General features: G+C 47.4%; 1 protein-coding gene across 2 annotated transcripts; it reads right to left on the bottom strand.

The window, feature by feature from the left end:
* Positions 1 to 565: 565 nt before the first annotated feature.
* Positions 566 to 21,151, bottom strand: ZSCAN25 (zinc finger and SCAN domain containing 25). Of its 2 annotated transcripts, none has more exons than XM_040980400.1 (6): positions 21,028 to 21,151; positions 15,899 to 16,331; positions 14,296 to 14,503; positions 13,317 to 13,408; positions 11,766 to 11,889; positions 566 to 2,928 (listed from the first exon to the last, which is right to left on the bottom strand). In XM_040980400.1, exons 2-6 carry the CDS (start codon positions 16,283 to 16,285, stop codon positions 2,096 to 2,098), a joined length of 1,644 nt encoding a protein of 547 aa, XP_040836334.1. In that variant the 5' UTR covers positions 16,286 to 16,331; positions 21,028 to 21,151; the 3' UTR covers positions 566 to 2,095. The 2 variants fall into 2 exon arrangements, with proteins under 2 accessions (XP_040836334.1, XP_040836333.1); XM_040980399.1 differs by having other exon boundaries at positions 15,899 to 16,307.
* Between the last annotated feature and the right edge of the window lie 1,844 nt (positions 21,152 to 22,995).

Here is a 22,995-nt window from a genome sequence, read left to right as displayed (position 1 = left end):
CACAGCCCCACTCTGGTTAGTGCAGCCACACAGGCACAGCTGAGGGGTCAGGAGGGTCATTTGCCAAGTTGAAATAAGATACCAATGGCTATCTTACAAGATACTTGTGACAAAATCTTGTGTTTCAAAACAGACAGGCACAATGGCTCAATGGTTATATCCTCACCTTGTAAGCACCAGGATTCCATATAGACACCAGTTTGTATCCTGGTTAGTCCACTTCCCATCTACCTGCCTGCTTTATTTAAATATATATTTATTTGTGTGTGTGTGTGTGTGTGTGTGTGTGCGTGTTTATGGGAAAGGCAGATCAAATTTACAGAGACAAGCAGAGACAGAAAGATCTTCCATCCAATGGTTTACTCCCCAAACAGCTGCAACAGCCAGAACTGAGTCGATCCAAAGCCAAGAGCTTCCTCTGGGTCCTCCACGCAGATACAAGATCCCAAGGCTTTAGGTCATCCTCTACTGCTTTCCCAGGCCACAAGCAGGGAGCTGGATGGGAAGTGCAGCATCCTAGACACGAACCAGCACGTGTATGGGATCCCGATGCATGCAAGGTGAGGATTTAGCCACTGAGCCATCTCACCAGGCCCAAAGTTAAATAAATCTTTTTTAAAAAGGAATAACACAACCTTGTATTACTGGTCACATTTTATCTCACAACAGGAAAGAAAAATTGGTCTCAGTAAAAGAATATGTTAGAACACAAGATAAACAGCCCATGACACAAATCCACAGCTTGCTGCAATCACAGTGTAAACTGTCAACAAAAGATACACAATCTTACTCAGCAGCCAGGATCTGGCATACCAATGACATGGCACTGCAACCCACGCCAGCTAGGTAGTTTCCAGATTAAACAGCAAGAAAATCATTGGAGTATAGCAAAATAATAAATGAAAGCATTAGCACAGTTACAAATACCACATCTTCTCATTTTTAAAGAAATGTATGTTTTTAAATGCCTACAACCATTGTTATTTTTCCTGAAATGGCACACATGCAAAAGTGGACACAACCATTGCATCCTCTCCATTTGGGACCCAGGATCCCGTTTCTCAGTGTCAAAGGTCTGGGTGCACCAAGCACAGAAGCTATTTGTAACAAGAGGTAGGCAGCAAATGCATTTCACGGCAAGAACTGACAAGACTAAATACAAGGGCTCGGACCCCATGTCCAGGGATTCATGGAAATATCCAGATTCTGAAGATCAGGCACGTTCACTAAATCATAAGCGCTTTGAGGTCAAGTCATTTTCTTCCCTTTTTTAACAACAATGTACCATGAGCACCGAGAAGAGTGCCTGGCACACTCCAGGGCCTCAATCAAAAAGTACTTGTGCAATAAACCATGAGAACAAGTAGAAAAGCAATTTATACACACTACAGGTCCATTAAACAGGGCGTTGATACCAGGTCATTTTTTCAGACTCACTAAATAGGTCATTCTACAGAACAGAATTTTTCTTTAAAATACTGTTTATTCAGTGATCAATAGCAAAATATTCATTTCCAATAGCTGATGTGTTGACGGTTGTTACAGTGCAAGCAGTAACATCAGAGAAACTTTACAGATGAGGACAGAATACTACAGTTGGAGACAAAAACACAAGGCCACAAGGGACGTGGCACTCACTGTCACACTTGGTAGGTTACAACTTCCCATATGCTCACAAACACAGGCCTCACCCACCTCTCCAGTCAGCATTTACTGCAGTAGGACATGGCAGGTGTCTAAAAGAATTTTGCTAAATGGAAGAGAGTAGTTGAGGAGAGAAGCAGGCAGGATAAAGCCCTCAGAAAAATGAAGCTCAAGCTGCCAACAGGTAAGAAAATTCTGCCTTCCTTACCACATTTGTTCCAGGGGTGGGTACAAACACCCACTCGGCTTGAACTAAAAGACGGGAGCAGAAAGCATCAGCACCAAATAGGTAAGGTGCAAGCAGCTATGCCCTCTGGGAGCCCTACATCGCCAAGCCTTGACCTCTCCGTGGACTTGGGAGTGGGGGGAAGAGTGGGTCAAGGTGACCTTGTGCATCCCATCCTCCACAACCACAGAAGCCCAGCAGATAGGCCGCATGATGAGACTTCCCTCAGGGTACCGGGGGTTCCTGGCGGTGTTGAGTCTTCTGGTGCCGATTAAGAATGGACCTCTGGTTGAAGCTTCGCCCACAGGCCAGGCAGTGGTAGGGCTTCTCTCCCGTGTGGATCCTCTGGTGCCGGACCAGTCGCTCGCCCTTGCTGAAGCGCTTGCCACACACCTGGCACCCGTACGGCTTCTCACCAGTGTGGGCACGCCGGTGCACAGCCAGGTTGGCGTTCCTACTGAAGCTCTTGCCGCACTCACATGTGTAAGGCTTCTCCCCAGTATGCGTCCTGCGATGGACCTGCAGGTGCTGCCTCCGGCTAAAGCTCTTCCAGCAGTCCCCACATTTGTAGGGCTTCTCCCCTGTGTGGCTCCGCTGGTGGACCTCAAGGTGGTGTCTTTGGCTGAAGGTTTTCCAGCACTCGCTGCACACATAGGGTCTCTTTCCCAAGTGTGTTCTCTGGTGCTTCATCAGATACTCCCTCAGTGTAAAGCCCTTCCCACACTCCATGCACCCATAGGATTTCTCCTCCTCATGTGTGCGCTGGTGTCTGACAAGATTGGAGCTTCGACTGAAGCCTTTTCCACACTCACGGCACTGGAAGGGCTTCCAGAAGGAGCTATGAGTTTTGAGTTCATCAGAAATGGGCACTGTGCCCTGCTGAGGGGGAGGAAGCCCTGGCAGGCTGCCCGCAGAGCCACTGGGCTCCTGCTCAGAGGCCCGCCCAAGCCCAGCACCCTGCAGAGTGACTTCCCCAAACCCCTGTGCCGTCAGTCCAGCAAACGCCTCTTTGAGGTCTTCCTGCTGTGGTTTCAGCTCCTTCTCCTTGCTCCCAGCACCTATAAGAAAAAGGAGATAAAGACCGACTCTGTGGAAGCCGTGCTTCCACCATGTCCCATTAACACTTCTTTATCTTCCTCCCCTTGATGAATGCCAACATCTATCACTTTAGGGGACCTGAATCCTCACTTAGGCTTTTCCTTTCTTTCTACCCAAATGCCTTTCTCTTTAATCTTAGAAATCTTAAGGCAGGCCTTCACACCAAATTCTGTTGGAACTCAACACAATTCCTATAAAATCTAACATGCTAATTTTTGTCTCCAAAACACACCCTCATTGTTCTGTGCTCCTGAACCTCTGCAGCACTCAGAGACCTTCTAGCACTTACTTCCACATGAAGCTGCTGGATGAGACGTTCTGCCCTCCCCAGGTAACTGCAAACCTACTGCAGAGACACAGAATGGCAGCACACCTGCGAAGCTCCCAGTTCCTGCCAGAAGTATTCCCACTGCATCCCTGGGGCCACGCAGGGTGCTGATTTAGGAAGGTGCCTGTGAACAGTCAGCTGGATGACGCCAGACTGTCAGAAAGGCTCCAGTGACAGAAGCTCCACATGGGAATGTTTCACACAATTAAGGGGCCCTGGCTTCAACTTGCATCCTTATTCAGATCTCCCTTAGATGTTCTGAGTTAAGAAAAGATGATTATAGAAGAGGGGGAAGGGAATGAAGAAAAAAAAAAAAGAAAGAAAAAGGTATCCTCAAGGAACATAGCAGCCAGGAACAGGGTGAAAAAGATCTGACAAGTGGTACTTAAAGCAGAAGAGAATTCATTCAGAGAAGGCCATGAGATCATAAAAAGAAACATTTCTACATTCTTCTTAGTATGATAAAATATGAGCGAAGAAGCGATCACCTTTTATCCATTTTTCTGCTGTGTGAGCCTTTCACTAAAGTAAAACCTTGCAAGACATAAACGGAGATCTAAAGACCTTTCCTCTACAAACAACACTCACACAAAAGACCAACCTCCACCCGTCCTGTACCAGGCCCTGTCCACAGAGAACACACTGCCCAGACCTTCTCTTTTTCTTTTTGTTCCTTCACTTCATAAAACTGATTCATACAGTGTTTCTGGATTCTTCTGCTCAGTTTGCAAAATTCACCAGTGGGGTACAGCATACTTTATTCTCTTTCACTGATGTATGTATTATGCCATATCAGAACCAATTTACAAATGTGATAGATGGGAGAATCAAGATGGCGGAATACGGTAAGGACACGTTTAAACAGATGGGGAAACATTAGCCAGTGTGATGCAGACAGGGCACATTCCAGGAGAGAGAAGACAGAACGATAGCAGAGGCGCACCTGGACACTGACAGACACATGAAAACAGCAGACAAAATGAATCAAATGAAAGCTGATATATCAAACATGAAGAATACAGTGGAACAAATTAAAAGTACAGTGGAGAGTCTCCAAAATAGAATGAACAAAGCAAAAGAAAGAATTTCAGAACTGGAAGATATTTCTTGTTACTAGGGAGAAACAAACAAAAAGCTGGAAGCAGAGCTGGACCAGGCCAAAAAAAGTATTCAAAAATTTAAAGACATATTAAAAGGCTCAACATTTAGGGTTATGCAGTCCCAGAAGATGCAGAAAAAGAAAGCTGGGATTAACGGTAGTCAATGAAATAGTAAGGGAAAATGTCCCTAATCTAGAGAAAGAATTGAGAAACAACATCCAGGAGGGGCACAGAACTCCCAACAGGCTTGATCAAAAGCAACCTTCACCAGGACACATGATCATCAAGCTCTCCTCAGTTGAACTTAAGGAAAAAAATCCTGAAATGTGCACGTGAGAAAAATCAAGTGAATTACAGAGAAACCCCAAACAAACTCACAGCTGACCTCTCAAGAAGAAACATTACATACCAGAGAAAATCCGTGACTACCAAAAAAAAATAAAAAAAGAAGAAAGAAAGAAAAAAAAAAAAATCAATCGACATGTAAAGGAATGCCAATTAAACTCACAGGAACCTCTCACAGGAAACTCTACCGGCCACAAGAGAATGGAGTGACACACTCCAGATTCTCAAAGAAGAAAATTTTTGGCCTAAGATAACATACCCAGCAAAACTTCCCTATGTCTTCAAAAATGAAATAAAATTCCACAGTAAAGAAAAGTTAAAAGAATGTGCCTCTTCTAAACCTGCCCTGCAAATGAAAGATGTTTTCTTGACAGGGAAAAGGAATAGTGCCCACCTAAACCAAAGGCAATTGTGAAGCAGATCCCAGTAAAATAACAACAGAAGACTAAATCAGTGAACAGCCCATTGTTTTAATGACAGAATTAAATTACCACACATGCATATTAACCGTGAATGTAAATGGCTTAAAATCATCAATCAAATGTCATTGATTGGTAGATCGGATTAAAATAACAAAACCCATCTGTTTGTTCCAAGCAGGAGACATATCTCACCAACAAAGATCAGCAGAAATTATATTTCATGGATTTTGATTTTTCTTTTAGTTTCACCTCTTCAAAACTTTTTCATTAAATTTTCACTGACATAAACCATACATCATTTTCTTGAATAATGTTCTCCATTTTCTTTTTTCATTTCTTCAGTGACACATTAGTCACGCAGTTATGGTTATTTAACTTCATGGCATTTTTTATTTCTTTCTTCCTGTTGTTGATTTTGTATTGTGGCTTTTCATTTCTAAGGGGATGTATAATAACTGTGTAATGGAGAATATAATATCCAGATATGAGGATACAAAGCAATATGCATCTCTACTTCCAGATATCTTGACAATAGGATGCTGGACTTTGCCATTGTCCATGCCTGCAATAATGGACATATGACTGTTTATGAATAACTATACTATAGTAAGAATATAGGGAAACTTAGTTGGGGCAGGGAAGGAACTTGTGGAGGTGGGAAGGGAAATCACAGGATCTATTGAACTGTATCATAAAATTATAATAATAATTACAAAAGAAATTTTAAAAAATAAAAAAAAAATGAGCTACCATAACTTTAAAAAATTAAAAACTTTAAAAAAATATGATAGATGGCGGCCTGGCGTGATGACTTAAGTGACTCATGCTCCGTCCCCAAGCACCGCATCCCACCTGGGCACCAGTTCATGTCCTGGCTGCTCCACTTCCCTTCCAGTCCCCTGCTTGTGGCCTGGGAAAGCAGCAGAGGATGGCTCACAGCCTAGGGGCCTTGCACCTAAGTGAGAGATTCAGAAAAAGCTCCTAGCTATTGGCTTTGGATCAGCTTAACTCCAGCTGTTGTGGCCATCTAAGGAGTGAAATAGTGGATGGAAAATCTTTTCTTCTTTCTACCTTTCCAATAAAAATAAATAAATCTTTAAAAAACCAATTGATGGGCCCGGTGGCATGGCCTAGCAGCTAAAGTCCTCGCCTTGAACGCCCTGAGATCCCATATGGGCGCTGGTTCTAATCCTGGCAGCTCCATTTCCCATCCAGCTCCCTGACTGTGGCCTGGGAAAGCAGTCGAGCACAGCCCAAGGCCTTGGGACCCTGCACCTGCGTGGGAGACCTGAGAGAAGTTCCTGGCTCCTGGCTCCGAACTGACATAGCACAGGCCATTGCAGTCACTTGGGGAGTGAATCATCAGATGGAAGATCTTCCTCTCTGTCTCTCTCCTCCTCTCTGTATATCTGACTCTGTGATGAAAATAAAATAAATCTTTTTTTAAAAAAAGCAATTGATGTTCATTTGGGTAGTTTCCAATTTTGATCTCTTAATTAAAACTAAGAGCAATGGTTGACCTAACCAGATCTGGAGAAATCCGAGTATGTTAGATACTATATACATGGAACTTAAGTTTGATTTCTTAATGGAATGGATGGAATTATGACCCTGAGTTATGTTAGGACTGCCATTATTAGAATATACATGCCATAGTGTGAATTAACTGTGATACAGCATCCATCTTATTAATTAGGAATAATCTAATAGTGTGATGGGATGCACCTGGGTTGATGGTGAGTACCAGCTTGACCGGCTGACAGTGGACAGTGCAGAAATGGAGTTTCCATGTCGTTCTCTCATGACGTTCAACTTAACTGAATGCACAAAACTGGCTCTGGAGGCTCCATGCACCTGGCCCCTCCTGCCTCCCACTGTGCTAGGTTACGTTAGTTAACTACAAGAAAACTTTGGGCTCCAGTAGCTCCCTTCCTGCCTCTTGCACTTAGTAACTGAATGCATGAAAACTCTGTCCTGTACAGCTCTCAATCTGAAAGACAAGAGCTTAAAAACCCCCGACTTCGGCCACACATTGCAGTGGTTCCTGAAGTGTAGCAGGCATTGCTGTCACTAAGCTCGGGCAATAAAGACTCTCCCTAACATCTTATACTTGGGTCCAGTGTGATCTCTTTCACACTCCACGACAATACTAGGATGTCCATTTTTATTACACATTAATTTTTCTTTTTCCTCTGTCATATCATCATACCTTTATATCAAAATTTGTGACTATAAAATGAGTAATTATGCTATTGTAATAACTTGGGAAAAATATTAAGTAGGTGAGACAGGGAGTGAAGAGAGAGGAACCCCTTGCTTTTTTTGTGCCTTTTTTTAAAGATTTATTTATTTTTATTGGAAAATCAGCTACAGAGAGAAGGAAAGACATAGAGAAACATCTTCTATCTGCTGATTCACCCTTCAAGTGGCCGCAATGGCCAAAGCAAAGCTGACCCGAAAAAAGGAGCATCTTCTGGTTCTCCCATATGGGCACAGGGTTCCAAGACTTTGGACTATCCTTGACTGATTTTTTTGTTGTTTTTAAGACTTATTTACTTTTTTATTGGAAAGCCAAATCCACCGAGAAGAGAGACAAAAGACCTCTGCTAGTTCACTCTCCAAGTGGTCACAAAAGCCAAAGCTAAGCCAATCCAAAGTCAGGAGCCACGAGCTTCTTCCAGGTCTTTCACGCAGGTGCAGGGTCCTAAGACTTTTGGCCATCCTCTACTGCTTTCCCAGGCCACAAGTAGAGAGCTAGACAGGAAGTGGAGCAGCCGGGATATGTACCAGCAGATGGAAGATCTTTCTGTCTCTCCTCTCTGTAAATCTGCTTTCAAATAAAAATAAATAAATCTTAAAAAAAAAAAAAACTAGATCTGCATACAGATATAGGTATGATTACTACACTCAGCTTTTCTGAATTGGAAATGTTTTACAAATATGTAAGACCGGAGGGGAAGGGATTTTAGAAAGGGGGTAAAAGAAATTTCAAAGACTATGGAATTATATTATAAAATTTAAAGTAAATTAGAAGGGAAAAACAACAACAACAAATGTGCAAGACATAGAGCTGGATAAAAATGAATAAGAGGAAATGTGTGGGCACAAGTAAAGACACTAGGAGAATGCTTCCCTGGTGGAGAGACTGGACCTGGCAGTCCAAGGTCTTGTTTTCCGCGTTGGTTTAGCTACTCAATTGTTGTGGCAGCCTCACTGTCTTCAACTTCAAGATGGACTGACGACTTCCTGCACAGAGCAGGTATGCAATAATGCATCACATTTAGGCCTTCAGGCCAGGCACCTGACTTCCTGCTACTTCCTGTTACCGACACTTGTATTTCAAATTCAGCAAGTGGAGCCCTTCCCTCAGGAAAGCATTTCTTCCCTCTCCGGCATGAGCTCATGGATCTCCAACCAAGACCTTACACTCCCCTTTTGACTCTCCTTTCCTCAGCTATGGCCAACCGTAAACCCATTCTCCACAGTCACCAGCCTGGGTCCTGCTCTCAGGCTCCTGCCCGTAGGCTGACTGTGCCCTGCCGCCAAGAACTTTCCTCAAGCAGTTTTACCCACCTCACTCCAGGCTGAAAACATTCCCTAAAAGAGTTAAACCACAGTCCGCGATCAGCCTCACTCCACCAACCTCAACATCTTCCTTTCTCCTCTGAGTGCTCAACTCTCACCACCTCATGAACGGCCAACAAGTCCCTCTAGGCTGGTTTATGCACACCTACCATCTGTGTCCATAACGCCAAATCAAGTCCAAAATTCCATCCGTCCTTCATCTGTCTCCCTCCTGCCCTCAGTACTACAATCCCAACCACAGGTTAGCAGTCGGACATTTATTCAGAACCAGAAACCAGAAGCAACCTGAGAAACCTTCTCAACCAACACATGTCTAGACCCACGTCCTCTTCACAGATGAAGATCTGGGCCCAGCCCACATAGTTATCAGTCAAAGAAATCAGATGACAAGGGAACAAACATCAAGACCTGAAGGTTGAGACACAGACAAGAGAGCCTGCCTGAGAAATGGACTTCCAATGTCACACTCCACACAAATTTTTCGGAATATGCTTGGGTTACTTTGAAATTCTGAGCTGCTTAACCAGCCTTTAGAATAGAAACAACGAGGAGGAGCCAGCACTGTGTTGCAGCACATTAGGCCGCTGGCAGTGATGCCAATATGCCATACAAGCTGGTTTGAGTCCCGACCGCTCCATTTCTGATCCAGCTCCCTGTTAATGCGCCTAGGGATGCATTGGAAGATGGCCCAAGTGCTTGGCCCCTGACATGCACATGCGAGACAGGATGTAATCCTAGGCTCCTGGTATCAGCCCAGACCTGCCTTAACTTTTGCAGCACTTTGCAGGTGTGAACCAGCAGATAGAATAATGTCCTCTTCCTCCCTCTCTCCTGTAACTCTGCCTTTCAAATAAATACATAAGGGGGGAAAAAAAAGAAGAAAAATGGCCATGAGGGTGAAAAACAGTCTGAAGATGCAAGGCAGAAGTCTCATCCCACACAGCACCACCACTGGCAAAGGTACATCCTAAGATGGGAGCAGGGCACTGGAATGCAAGCTGCAAGCCTCCCACCATAGGAGCCTCTGCCTTTTGCCACTCTTCGCAGGCTCCCATGTCCCTGCTCCCATAGCAACCACACATCTCCCATGTACAAGGTACAGACATATGCAGCCACTCCATCAGTGTCATGGTGTGACAGTCTTGCCATGCACTCAGTCTCCAAACCCCTTCTTAAAGTCCTCCACCCTATCCCATTCCAATGACTATTCCATTCCATTGGAATAACGGTCCATTCCAATGACCAATATGACACACAGTAGGCCTCCTCACTTCAACTGCGTGACACTAAGAGTAAACATCTTTAATGCTTCCTGATGACAAGAAGCACACTGGCCATATATACAGTGACAAAGATTTCTTTTGTACACAAAGATTTCTTTTGTACTAAAATCTTTAGTAATCTTTGTCCTCACTATATGAATAAATGAATGAATATTCATAAAAGGATGCCTTAATATTGCTCCCTGTTAATGCACCCAGCAAAGCAGGAAAAAAATTGCCTAACGACTTGGGACTCTACCAACCATGAGGGAAACCAACATGCAATTTTAGGCTCCTGGCTTCAGCATGGCCCAATCCGGCTTTGGTGGCCATTTGGGAAATCAATCAGTGATGAAACGTCTCTCTGACTCTCTCTAATTTTGCCTTTCAAGTAAAGAAACCTTTTTAAAGAATTATACAGTGGGGTTGGTGTGATGGGGCTCAGTGGCTAGATCCTCCTCGCCTTGCACAAACAAGGATCCCATGTTAGTGCCAGTTTGTGTCCCAACTGCTTCAGTTCCCATTCAGCTCCATGCTTGGGGCCTGGGAAAGCAGTGGAGGACGGCTCAATCCCTTAGGACCCAACACCAGGGTGGGACACTCAGAAAAGGCTCCTGGCTTCAATCAGCTCTGCTCCAGCCACTGCAGCCCCTTACAGAGAGAACCGCAGGTGAAGATTTTTCTCTCTGCCTCTCCTTCTCTTTCTAAATCTGAATTTCCAATAAAAATAAATAAATCATTAAAAAGAAAATTACACAATGAACTAACATTACCATGCTTGCCCCATGTCTGGACATGTTATCTGATTTCATTTTCACAATGTCACGAGGCCACGTTCCACACACAACCCCACTGCATGACTAAGCAAACTGAGACTTGAAAAGGTAAACCGATACACTCACTTAGACACAGTTACTAAGTGGTGAAGCCCAGTTGGGTTCTCTCATATGCTGCTCATCCCTGGCCACATTTCAAGGGAGAATAATAGGCCAGATGAAGTCAGTGCAGATGAGGGGTCAGGATACAACACAGCCAAGGAGCTGTGACAGGAAGGAGTCAGAGCAACAGCCAAGGACCTATCCCAACCACACCACTCTCCTCCTTTCAGCCAGATGTCACGCTGCTCCTTGCTGTGGCAGCCCCAGGTGCTGCAGTGTCCTCCCTGGCTGCTCCCACAGACCTCACCTTGACTGCCCATTCCCACTGCTATTCCTCCTAGGAGCTCCCAGCTTGCATAGAGGATGGCATCTTCCCAGGCTCCAACTACAGCTCACACCCAGCCATCACCTCAGGCTGCCCCAGTGTGGCTCTGCTTCCTATGACAGTGCCGCACCAGCCTTTCATTTTTCAACCCCTACTAGGCAGCCTTGCACGCTCCTATACACACACTGCACTTCCCATGGCTCCAGGTACCTCAGTTCTGCTCACCTCATGCGCCAACACACAGCCACCTCATGGGGCTCAGTGTTCAGCAAACATCTGCTCAAGATCAAAGACCTTTCAGCCTGCTGTTTCTCTCGTTTTCAATCCTCAGTGTCCTTCCGTTACAGACACAGGGAATGGATGTGAAGCTCAACACACTGAGCTGCTTCATTACCCTGAAGGGCAGCCATGTGTCTTGCTACTTAGCCATTTGACTTCTTTCTTGGCGTGGCAGCACATAAAGCCAGCCATAAAATCCCCTTTCTTTGTCAGGCAAGACTCCTGACCTGCAGCTTTCACAAGTCTCTACCTATGGGGTAGACAGAGTCTTACCTGGAGAAACTGTGCAGGCCTGAGGTTCCACGTACTCCCCAAAGCAATCTATCTGGGCTGGCGTCACTTGTCTCCATTCTTCCTCAGGGAAGGCCAAGGCCATGTCTTTGAAGGCTCCCAATCCCTGAAACCACAACAGAAGGCAGTGACAAAGAAAGCAACCCTGAGGTACAACTTTCTAAAAGGCAGGAACACCACCAGGGACAAGCACAGCAAGGAGACATAGGAACGGGGTTCCCCCTTGCTCATGAAGCAGAACTGCCTGGCTCTGGATCACTACATGACAGAGACACAGGCTTGCATGAGCCACCAGTTCAGCTGGTCCCTAGCAACCACTGTGTTCCTCCCCACTCACTGGCACCTGCCACTCCTTCCTCAAGCTCAACATAGCCCAAGAGCAGCTACCTATACATCCTGGCATCTAGCAGGGATTTACTCTCAAAGCCAAACCCATCTTGACCCTGTCACAGGGTGGTGTTGAGTCCAATGGTTAGGACATCACTAGAGATGCCCACCTCTCATTATCAGAGCACCTGGGTTGAAGTCCTGCCTCCACTCTAATCTAGCTTCCTATACTAACATACACCCTGGAAGTATCCTGAGTCCCTGACAGGGGACCTGACTAACTTCTCAACTCCCCTAGTGTTAGCCGGCCCAGCCCTGGCTGTTGTGGATATCTGGGGAATGAATTATCTAGTTCCATTTCTCTACTTTTCAAATAAAACAAAAATAGAGAGAAATGTCATGTGAGCACAAATGCAGTCACATGCTCACTCACCACATCATGAATGATAACCATGGCGGCAAAGAATGATGTGGCCAAACGGAAAGACAGACATCCCTCACTCCCTTCCATCTTTGTAAACAGGCACAGCAAGAGACATGGCTTAAGATTTCACTCAGACAGGGTTTTAGCTAAGTTGGAACTAATCTGCTTTGTTTTTCTGCCTTACAACCCCTTTTCCTCTTCAAGTAACTCCTCAAACCTTGTCCCTTTAGAAAAGGCAGGCCCCAGGAAGTCCCACCTCCCAGATCAAGCTCCTTGGGCAAGAACCCCACATGTCTTTTGTCTTTCATTACTTTCTGTGAATGGATCAGCATACACTGAAAAGGCCTAAACCCCCACAGCTTTGTGTATGGGCCAGAAAGATCCTCTGCTCAGTCTTTAGGGAGCCCCAGCTCAGTCAGCCACATCGCCAATGACAGCCCCAGAGGAAGAGCAGCACAGAACCCCCACGGGGATTCATCTGCAGGCCAACCACGGCAGCCTGGATATTCCTACAGAGTTTCTTCCAATGTCTTCTTGCTCACATTTTAAGAGTAGAAACAACAGCAGATCCTGTGGCTTAGGGTACAGGGAGAAGGCTCAATGCAAACTAGCAACTGGGGAGGGTAGCAGAGAAAAGCAAGTCAAGCTGTCATAACCATCAGAACCAGACTAGCAGGATGACTGGGCAATGCGGATGGCACCCAGTGTGCAGGGAAACCCTGGGGGAGGTGAACCTCCATCAAAGCTGCCACAGGCTCTCAGAAGGGCAAGTCACAGCTTACCTGGGATCCAGTCGTGAGGAACCCAACTGCCATTTCCTGGTCTCTGGTGCTCACCACAGGGAGGCCTGAAGCAGTCGGAAGCATTGGCAGCACTGAGCAAGGCAAAAGGCATGAGAAGGCTCAGCACAGGCTGACAGCCCTTCAGAGGGCACACCCACCCCACACACAGCCACAGGAACCAGGAGACTCCAGACAAACCACACTGAAGTCACAACGAAGGGACCTGGGGAACCCCAACCCCGTTCCTCACTGGGAAAACCAGGCCAGCCTGACCGTTCACGGTTCACCATGTTCTCTGGACCCACTCTGCAAATAATCTCCTCTGAGATACCTAACACATCAGCCACATGTTACTGTGAGAAATGATATGATTTGTCCACTTAAAAATACTCCACTAGGTCAGCTGCATACCTCCTGGTAACTTCAGGAAGGGATGTGAGGGGAAGAAAGGGTAAGAGCATGTGGTCCAAGGTAACCCTCACTACCACAACCACAACCATCACTACTACCACCACCACCAGAAACCAGAAAATCAAAGTAGCCATCTGCCACCTACTGAGATCTATGGGCAGCCAGGGAGATCAAGAATGACACCTCACAAGGCCAACACCATGGTGCAGCAGGCTAAGCCACTATCTGCAGTGTCAGCATCCCATGTGGGCACCAGTTCATGCCCCCAGCTATTCCACTTTTGAGCCACCTCCCTGCTAATTCATCTGAGGAAGGAGTGGAAGATGGCCCAAGTCCTTAGGTCCCTGAGCCCACATAGCTCCTTGCTCTGGGGTGTGAACCAGAGGATAGAAGCTCTCTGTGTCTCTCCTTGTCTTTCTGCAACTCCACCTTCTAAATGAAAATTTAAAAAAAAGAAAAAAGGAAAGACAGACACCTCACAGAACACTCAGTTTATCCTCTGCTGGGTCTTAAGAGAAGAGAGCTGCCTGTAGAGTAGTACCCTCCAGTTCTGTAGCGTGCACCTTACCCTGCTCCTGGAAGGCCTGCGTCCCACCTCCAGGGTCCTGATTGAGGGGCTGCTCCTCCGCACTTTGGTCCAGGCCTTGAACTCCTTCCCCAGGAGTTCCCAGCTCCCACTCAGGCTTGACCTCCACTGGCCCTGGGTGAACGCCAGGCTCCCAGGTGCCTCTGCAAAGTGCTGTCTCCTCTTGCTCTGCCTGCACAGGACATGGGACCTAAGGACAGTTTCCAGAATCAGTTAGGATAAGGCTTGGAGAAGGTGGTTATGACAGGAATTGAATTAAAACCCAAAAGGAGATAAAGGGAGAAGCCCCACCCAGGCTCCCACCCCATCCCAGGGTCCCCGATGTGGGCCATGCTCCAAAGGTCCTGCTCAAATGGTTTTGATAGTTCAACAGTTCTGAACTGCTGCCAGTCTCTCTCATCATTCCAAGCACGATGAATCGCTTCTTCCTTTATCTCCCCCTTTACCCCAGATACAGGAAAAAAAAAAAAAAAACAGTAATGCGGAAACAATAGTCTTACCCACTTTCCTATAGCCCTTGACCCTTTGTGCCCTAATCAACTATGTAAAGATTGTCAACAGAAAATCAATTAAAAAAAGAGAGAGAGAAGCAGGCAACAAACCATCCCAGCTTCAGGGAAGAGGAAGGAAAAGCTGGGTGAACATCAACGAGGTAGTATGAAGAAAGCTGATCTCCCCATGTCAGACCCAGACCAGCTTCAAACGGTTCGTGTTATTTGACAAGGGATCTCTTCTGCCTGCCTCGGTATTGACCAAATTTCATCACTAACTGGGGGAGGGAAGAGTGGGGCGAGAGGGGGAGAGTACCAACTGCCAAAACCAAAAATAAAAAAAGCAAGATCTATACCCCGCCATGAATCAGTATGCATGAAACAGCTGCACCAGCCACAGCAAGGGAAACCAAGGTCCTTCCTTTTCTTTGGAGAAGAAAAAATCCTCTTAGGATTCCACAAAAAGACAGCAAGTCAGGGTGACAGTCACAAACAGGAGAGGCTGTCACAAACAGAAGCCACAGCATGACTGGGCTTTGCAGAGATCAAGTTCATCAGTCTTGTTCTCCCTTTTCAGCGACAGAACCAGGGCAGAGTTCAAAGGAGGCACCTGTGGTACAAAACCACTGGTGCCATGAGAACAGTACCACAGAAAGGCCACGGGAGCCCATGGCCAGCATGCATGTTCCACGTGACATCCGCTACTTCCATGAGCACCTCTGCCCAAAGGGATCCTTGGGCCTGAGGTCCTAAAGAAAAGTAGGGCTAAGCCGCACTCTGAGGTCTACAGAGGCTTCAAGTACCTCAGCATCACCCATGGGAATGGCCTTTCTGGCTAAAAACCCACTGGTCTCTAAAGAGAGCCTGAGGGGCCAGCAGGTGGCACAGCAAGTTAAGCTGTCTTCTTGTGATGTCAGCATCCCATACTGGAGTGCCAGTTTCAGTCTGGGCTACCTGGGTTCCAATTTGGAAGAGGGGAGAGAAACAGTTCTAGGCCTCATTCATTCCCACTGCTTGGTCAACCCCTCCATTCCTGAAAACTCCCTTCCCACGCCAACAACGCCACAAGATCCGGACACCCCCTTCTCACCCACCGCCTTGGCGTCCAGTGTTCTCTCCGTCAAGCCCTCCACCAGGGCCACCAAGGCCTTGCCACTCTCCAGGCCATGCTCCCAAATCCAGGCATAGAACTCCCGAGGCAGGATGGTCAGGAACTGCTCCAGCACCAGCAGCTCCAGGATCTGCTCCTTGGTGTGCAGCTCGGGCCTCAGCCACCGGCGACAGAGTTCCTGCAGCTCCCTGAGGGCTTCCTGGGGACCAGCTGCCTCCTGGTAGCGGAACTGCCGAAACCTCAGACGGAAAGTTTCAGGGCTTGAGTCCTCCCTTCCCCTACCCCACGGCAGCTCCTTTTCCAGCTTCACCACAGGAACGCCCGCTTGCTGCTGAGGATCTTCCGCCATCCCTGGGCGCTCCTTAAGCATCTTCACACTCCCTCTCAGGTAGCTGAGAATGACAGCACAAATGACCCTTTTGAGAATACAATGACACCAAAATGGTCATTCCATCCCCGTTTTGTCCTTACATCCAGGAATGTTCTGTTACAAGATTACTGCCGATGAGGCATTTTCAAAAGACTGAACACATATGATGGAAGTCATACTAACGCAATTCTGTATGTGCTAAACACCTAATAGGTATCAACAGAAAACTCACAAGATATGACTTACACTCACAATTATCTTGGGCTACACTGTGGCAACAACACTACTGTACCATCAGAATATGAGGGTACTTCCGAAAGTGCATGGAAAAGCAGAATTAACGGGTGTGCACATGACCTGGTATTTGGTCCCAGGAGATCCATGTTTAAGCCACTACCTGCAATGCTGTATCCCATCTGAGCATCAGTTTGGGTTCCATGTGCCCCACTTCCCATGAAGCTCACTGCTAATGCACTAGAGAAAGCAACAGAAGATGACCCAGGTGTTTTAGCCCCTGCACATAAACAGAGATTCCAAGTTCCTAATTCGGGCCTGACCCAGTCCCAGGCCTCGCAATCACTAAGACAGAAGACCTCTCTTTTCTCTTTGTAACTGCTTTTCAAGTAAATAAATCTTTATACAGCACACACATATAACACATCCCAGAGCGCCTGGATTTCAGTTTGATATCTGGCTCTGGCTGCTAACTCAACTCTGCTAATGCAGACATACTTGCTCAAAACTGCTCCACTTCCAAGCCAGCTCCCAGCTAATGCACCTAGGAAAGCAGCAGAGGATGGGCTCAAGTTCTTGGGTCCCTGCACCCATGGGGAAGACACAGAAGCAGCTCCTGATTTCAGGTCAGCACAGATCCAGGCACTGTAGCCAGTTAGACAGTGAACAAATGAATGGAATATCTGTCTCCTTCTCTGTGTAATCCTACCTTTTAAATAAAAATATATTTTTAAAGATTCTTTTATTTTCATTGCAAAGACAGATACACAGAGAGGAGGAGAGACAGGAATATCTTCCATCCAATGATTCACTCCCCAGGCAGCTGCAACAGCCAGAGCTGAGCCAATTCAAAGCCAAGAGCCAGGAGCTTCTCCCAGGTCTCCCACGCAGGTGCAGGATCCCAAGGCTTTGGGCCATCCTCGACTGCTTTCCCAGGCCAAAAGTAGGGAGCTGGATGGTAAGTGGGGCCACTGGGATTAGAATCGGTGCCCATAATAGGATCCCTGCGCATTCAAGGTGAAGACTTTAGCCACTAGACCATCATGCCAGGCCCTCAAATAAAAATATTTTTTTTACTTATTTATTTTTATTAGAAAGGCAAATTTATAGAGAAAAGGAGAGACAGAGGAGTATCTTCCATCCACTGGTTCACTCTTTCAGTAGTCACAATGGCTACAGCTCAGTCAACCTGAAGTCAGAAACCAGGGGCCTCCACCAGGTCTCCCAGGTGTGTGCAGGGTCCCACGGCTTTGGGCCATCCTCTGCTGCTTTCGCAGGCCACAAGCAGCGGGCTGGACCAAAAAATGGGGCAGCTAACACATCTGTGCTCACATCGGATGTAAATGCTTTCAGGAAGAGGATTAACCAATTCAGCCATCACGTTGGCCCCAAAATCTTGAAAACATTAATTTAAAAGATGTAAATATGAACTACATGAAGCTTGTCCTCTTTATATTAATAAAAAGTAGAAAACAAGGCCAGCATGTTGACTCCAGTGGCTAATCCGTTACCTCCAAGCGCCAGGATCCCATATTGGGATCCCATATTCATGTCCCAGCTGTTCCACTTCCCTTCCAGCTCCTCACTTGTGGCCTGGGAAAGCAGTACAGGACAGCTTTGGGAGCCTGCACCCATGTAGGAGGCCGAGAAGAAGCTCCTGGATTCTGGCTTTGGATCAGCTCAGCTCTGGCTGTTGCGACCATTCAGGGAATGAACCAATAAATAGAAAATGTTTTTCAGTCTCTCCTTCCCTCTGGGAATCTGACTTTCCAATTTTAAAAAATTAACAGCATGAGCTTATCTTGGTACAAGACACTTGGTACAAGCTTATCTTGGATTTTAAGACACTTTTGCACCAAAACAGATACTTCTCATGAAGAACCTAGGCGTTTTCTGCCTTTTGTGATTCTGCCTTAATGGCTTGGCTGGGGGCTGTGTGAACTCCAGGCCTGATAGTCTACGTGACACCCGGCAGGACACCTGGCAGGTCACGTAGGCAGACCACTCCTTAGGAAGGAGGTACCTGGTGTTTGATAAGATTCACAGCCCAATAGCTCATCAATTTGTACTTTTTGAAAGTTGCTTGTTTCAAACCCACCAATAGAAGCCTGCTAAGTCATGACTGTATAATTAATAGCCTGAAATGTATAAGAACTGGGGGGCTTGGGCTCCCTGGGCTCTTCTGGCTCCTGCTTCTTTTGTCCTCCCTGCGGATCCTTGCAGCCTTGGCTGTGGCTGCCCCTCCCCCGCCCAGCCATGCTGGGCTGGGGGAGGTGGCTGGGTTACCTAGGCTAACCTGAATAAACCACCTTTTTGCCTTAGCACCGACTTCAGACTTGATGATTATCTGGGGGTTTCAAAAAACTGGCACAACACTCACTCCATTTTTCTGTGAACTTTTCTGATATAAGTCTCCTTATACAACGCAGGATAGAGCTAGGTTACTCCTGAGGGAAAACAGTATTCCAATACTTGGTGAAACGTACACCTAACACATACACCTATGCCAGCCACACAGAGAGCGAAAACACGAAAAACAAGATAAGCTGCTTTCCCTCTTGAAATCAATACACTAGTAGAGCAGGCATAAAAAAAATTGTTTTTAAATGTAAGCAAATAAATTTGCAAGTGGGGAAACTTAGTAAAGAACAAAGCAGGGTGCTTTAACAGAGGACACCAGTTTCCCGAGGGCTATTCTGCAGACATGCCCCCAAGGCTGTGACCCACACAGTGAGAAGCGCCAGTCAAAGAGCATTTCCGGTCAAAGCCTGGAGGCTCAAGTGACTCTGCGAGCCCAAGCACAAGGCCAAGCTCACATGACTCGAGCATAGAGACCGTAGGGCACGCTGAGCAGATGGGAGAGCAGAGACAGGCAGAATTCAGATTACCCAGGACCGACCACAATAAGACAGGCAGGGAACAGCAGGTTTTACACAAATCATGCTGCCTGTCCCCGGGAACAGATTAGGGGCTAGCATGTTGCACCAATTAGCCAGTCCTTCCATTCCTAGTGCTGCTATCCCAGATGAGCTCCAGTTTGTGTCCCAGCTGCTCCACTTTCCCATCCAGCTCCCTGCTTGTGGGAGCTGGATGAGAAGCGGGGCTGCTGGGATTAGAACTGGTGCCCATAATGCGATCCCGGTGCAAGGCGAGGACTTTAACCAAGACGCTATCGCACCAGGTCCCAAAATCACTAAATTGTTCATTTCAGGTGAGCTTATTAAAGTTTCAAGTTTTAGATTTCTGGATTATGGATGTGCAATCTGCACTTCATTTAAAACTTAAACCACTTCTGGTCCAGGCACGGCAGCCTAATGGCTAAATCCTCACCTTGCAAGCGCTGGGATCCCATGTGGGCACTGGTTCACATCCTGCCTGCTCCACTTCCCATCCAGCTCCCTGCTTGTAGCGTTGAAAAAGACAGCCCAGGGACCCTACAGCCGTGTGGGAGACCCAGAAGAAGCTCCTGGCTCCCGGCTTCAAATCAGCTCAGCATTGCCGTTTGTGCCACTTGGGGAGAGAACCAATAATGGAAGATGTTTCTGTATATCTGCCTTTCCAATTATAATAATAATAATAACTTAAAGCAGTTTTGTGTGGTAAATCCTCCTTCACCTATTTTTCAGACTGAAAGAAAAAAAAACAGATACCATCACTGTGGCATGGGGGTAAGGCCACCTGCACCCACATGGGAGGCACTGGAACCCTGAACGTGACAGCTGAGGCCATTTGGGGAGTGAACCGTATGATGTAAACTCCTCTCTGTAAATGATTTTCAAGTAGATAACTCTTTAAAAACTTACATAATAACGGCTCTCAGCAGCCTGACTCTCACAACACACGGAACAGATCAAACAGGGTAAGCTGAAAACAGAGGGATTAAACGGGACCTAGGCTGGGGGCGGGGGAGGAGCGGGCTTCAAGTTCAAGCTTGTCAGAAAGAGAAGGCGCACCCCGACTGGCGCAAAGCAACAGCCGAGCAGGCATAAAAGCTTCCGTTAAATATCCTGTAATTCTACCGGGTGCCTGTGTATTAACGGGGGCCTCTCTCATCCGAATCCACATCTCGGCCCGTTCCTTTGCTCCGTCGAGGCTTTCCACCGCATCTGCCCACTCCACAGGTGCCCTCGGCGCTTGTCACCCCCCGTCGGACAAGCTCCGCATTCACCTCTCCCCTCAAGCGCTTGGCAAACACCCAGGTGCCTCGGAAGCCATGCTAGAAAGAGACCGCCCTGCGCCTGGCTCTAAGCCGGCTGCTTCCCCCTTGCAGAGGGCTCCACCGGATTTCAGGATGGCCGGCCGGGGTCAACCCCGCGGCCACCTCGGGCCTGCACAGCGAGCCTCGGGGACGCGGCCGACGGCGCTGAGGAGACGCGGCGCGCCCGGAGCCAAGGCCTGGCAGGCGGAGACCGGCTCCCAGCAGCGCCGCGGCGCGCCGACGCCCCGCTGGCGGTGACGAGGCCCGGCCCCGCCGCCCGGCCCCGCCGCCCGGCCGCTGCGGCACTCACCCGACCTCGCCCGCGGCTTCCTCACGGGCGCCCGGTGTCCTCTCAGCCAAGGCCGTGTGGAAGCGAGTGGCGGGCGCTGTCAGATGGGTGCCTGAGTGCAGGCCCTTTCCGCTTCCTCTCTGGTTCTCTCGGAGGTCTCGGAAGTGCGTCTCGGTGATAGCTCACGACAGCGGCACTTCCGGGTAAGGCGGCCACGTCACACGGGCGCCGGCGCGCTTGCGCAGTCGGAAAAGCCTACCTGGGACGCTGAGCTGGGTTTTGAACGGGCGAACCAACAAAATAGAACCTTTAAGTGGGACGATCGGGGAGACTGGGATTGCGGGGAGGACTTGGAGATGAAAGTTGTGTAGGCGGTTGAAACGGACACGCGAGGAAACCACCATGGCCATGTCAAGTTTAATACACAGGTAGTTGGTCATGTTCGAAGCCATAGTGTAACACCGCATGCCCGGCACAAATAAAGATTTAAAATGTAAAACAGGAAGCTTTTTAACAGTCAAAAGGAAGCACAGAGCAAGGACTTCGTTTCTAACAACTGAGATGGGAAAGTTCTAATTATGAATGTAATCCAGCAGCCATAAAAAGATAGTTACTCCATAAATAGCAAAACTTCCTCCCAGTAAAATATTACAAGCAAAATCAGCTGGGCCTGGCACAGTAGCCTAGTGGCTAAAGTCCTTGCCTTGCACGTACCAGGATCCCATATGGGCGCCAGGTCCTGTCCTGCCTAGTTTACCTCCCATCCTGCTCCCTGCCTGTGGCCTGGGAAAGCAGTCAAGGATGGGTCAAAATCTTGGGACCCTGCACCTGCGTGGGAGACCTGAAAGAAGCTCCTGGCTCCTGGCTTCGGATTGGCTCAGCTCTGGCAGTTGCGGCCACTTGGGAAGTGAACCAGCGGATGGAAGCTCTTTCTCTATATATTTCCTTCTCTCCATAAATATGATCAGCCTTCCTAAAAAAATAAGTCTTCCCCACTTTTTTTAAAGATATAGAGAGACCTCTTCCATCCACTGCGTCACTCCCCAAATGGTCCAGAGCTAAGCCAGGCTGAAGCCAGAAGCCAGGGGGAGCTTCTTCCAGGTCTCCCAGGTGGATGGCAGTAGTCCAGAGTTCTGAGCCATCATTGCAGCTTTCCCCAAGCCATTAAGGAAACTGGATCAAACAGTAGGGACATGGACCAGTACCCATGTGAGACACGCCCCTTGGACAATGCCTACCTGGCTGCACCACAATGCCAGCCCCCCAAAACCATATTTTAAAACAGCTTCCCACTTGGAGTTAGAGTTGTATCTGGGGGCAGACTTTCTTTCTTTTTTTTTTTTTTATGATTTTATTTTGACATTTTTAACATAGTTAATTAGGGTAAGAAGGTTCAAGGGCTACATGAAAGTGGATAATACTAGTATGTTTTCCATATTGTTACCTTCATGTTTAAAGGGGGTTATTTAAGGGAGAAGGCCCACCCAATTTCCCACCCTCCCCAGGTCCCAGATGTAGGGCATGCTCTGAGGTTCTTGCTCAAGTGGTTTTGATATTGCCACAGTCATGAATCGCTGTCAATCTTGCCACTCCAAGCACTATGAGATCTTTGAAAAATCAACTGATTGACATAGTCCATCATAGCTGAGATGGTTGGTTGACCTGTTCTGTCTTCTCTCTTTTCTTCGTTAGGGTTCTGAGTCCAGCATTTAGATTAGGAAGATCTCCAAAGAAACTTCTTGTATGTGCTAACAAGTACAGGGCCTGGCACCGTCTATCGCTCCAATCAGCTGGTGGTTGCAGTTGCTGGGTTGATTCTGTTTTCACTCCCGACTTCCACTGGAACCAATGGGTGTTGCAGTCCAGCCTGGTTCTGCCCAGCACATACTTGGTCCTCACATAAACCAGCGGGAGCTGCAGCCTAGTTGGAGCGACCCACAATAACCCCCACCAGCCCCACTCCCTACCCTGGTTTGCCAATAAGTGTAG

Source organism: Ochotona curzoniae, unplaced genomic scaffold (genome assembly GCF_017591425.1).
Source record: "Ochotona curzoniae isolate NIBS_2020 unplaced genomic scaffold, NIBS_Ocur_1.0 contig_3437, whole genome shotgun sequence".
NCBI lineage: Eukaryota > Metazoa > Chordata > Mammalia > Lagomorpha > Ochotonidae > Ochotona > Ochotona curzoniae.
This window is presented reverse-complemented; position numbering and strand designations above follow the sequence as displayed.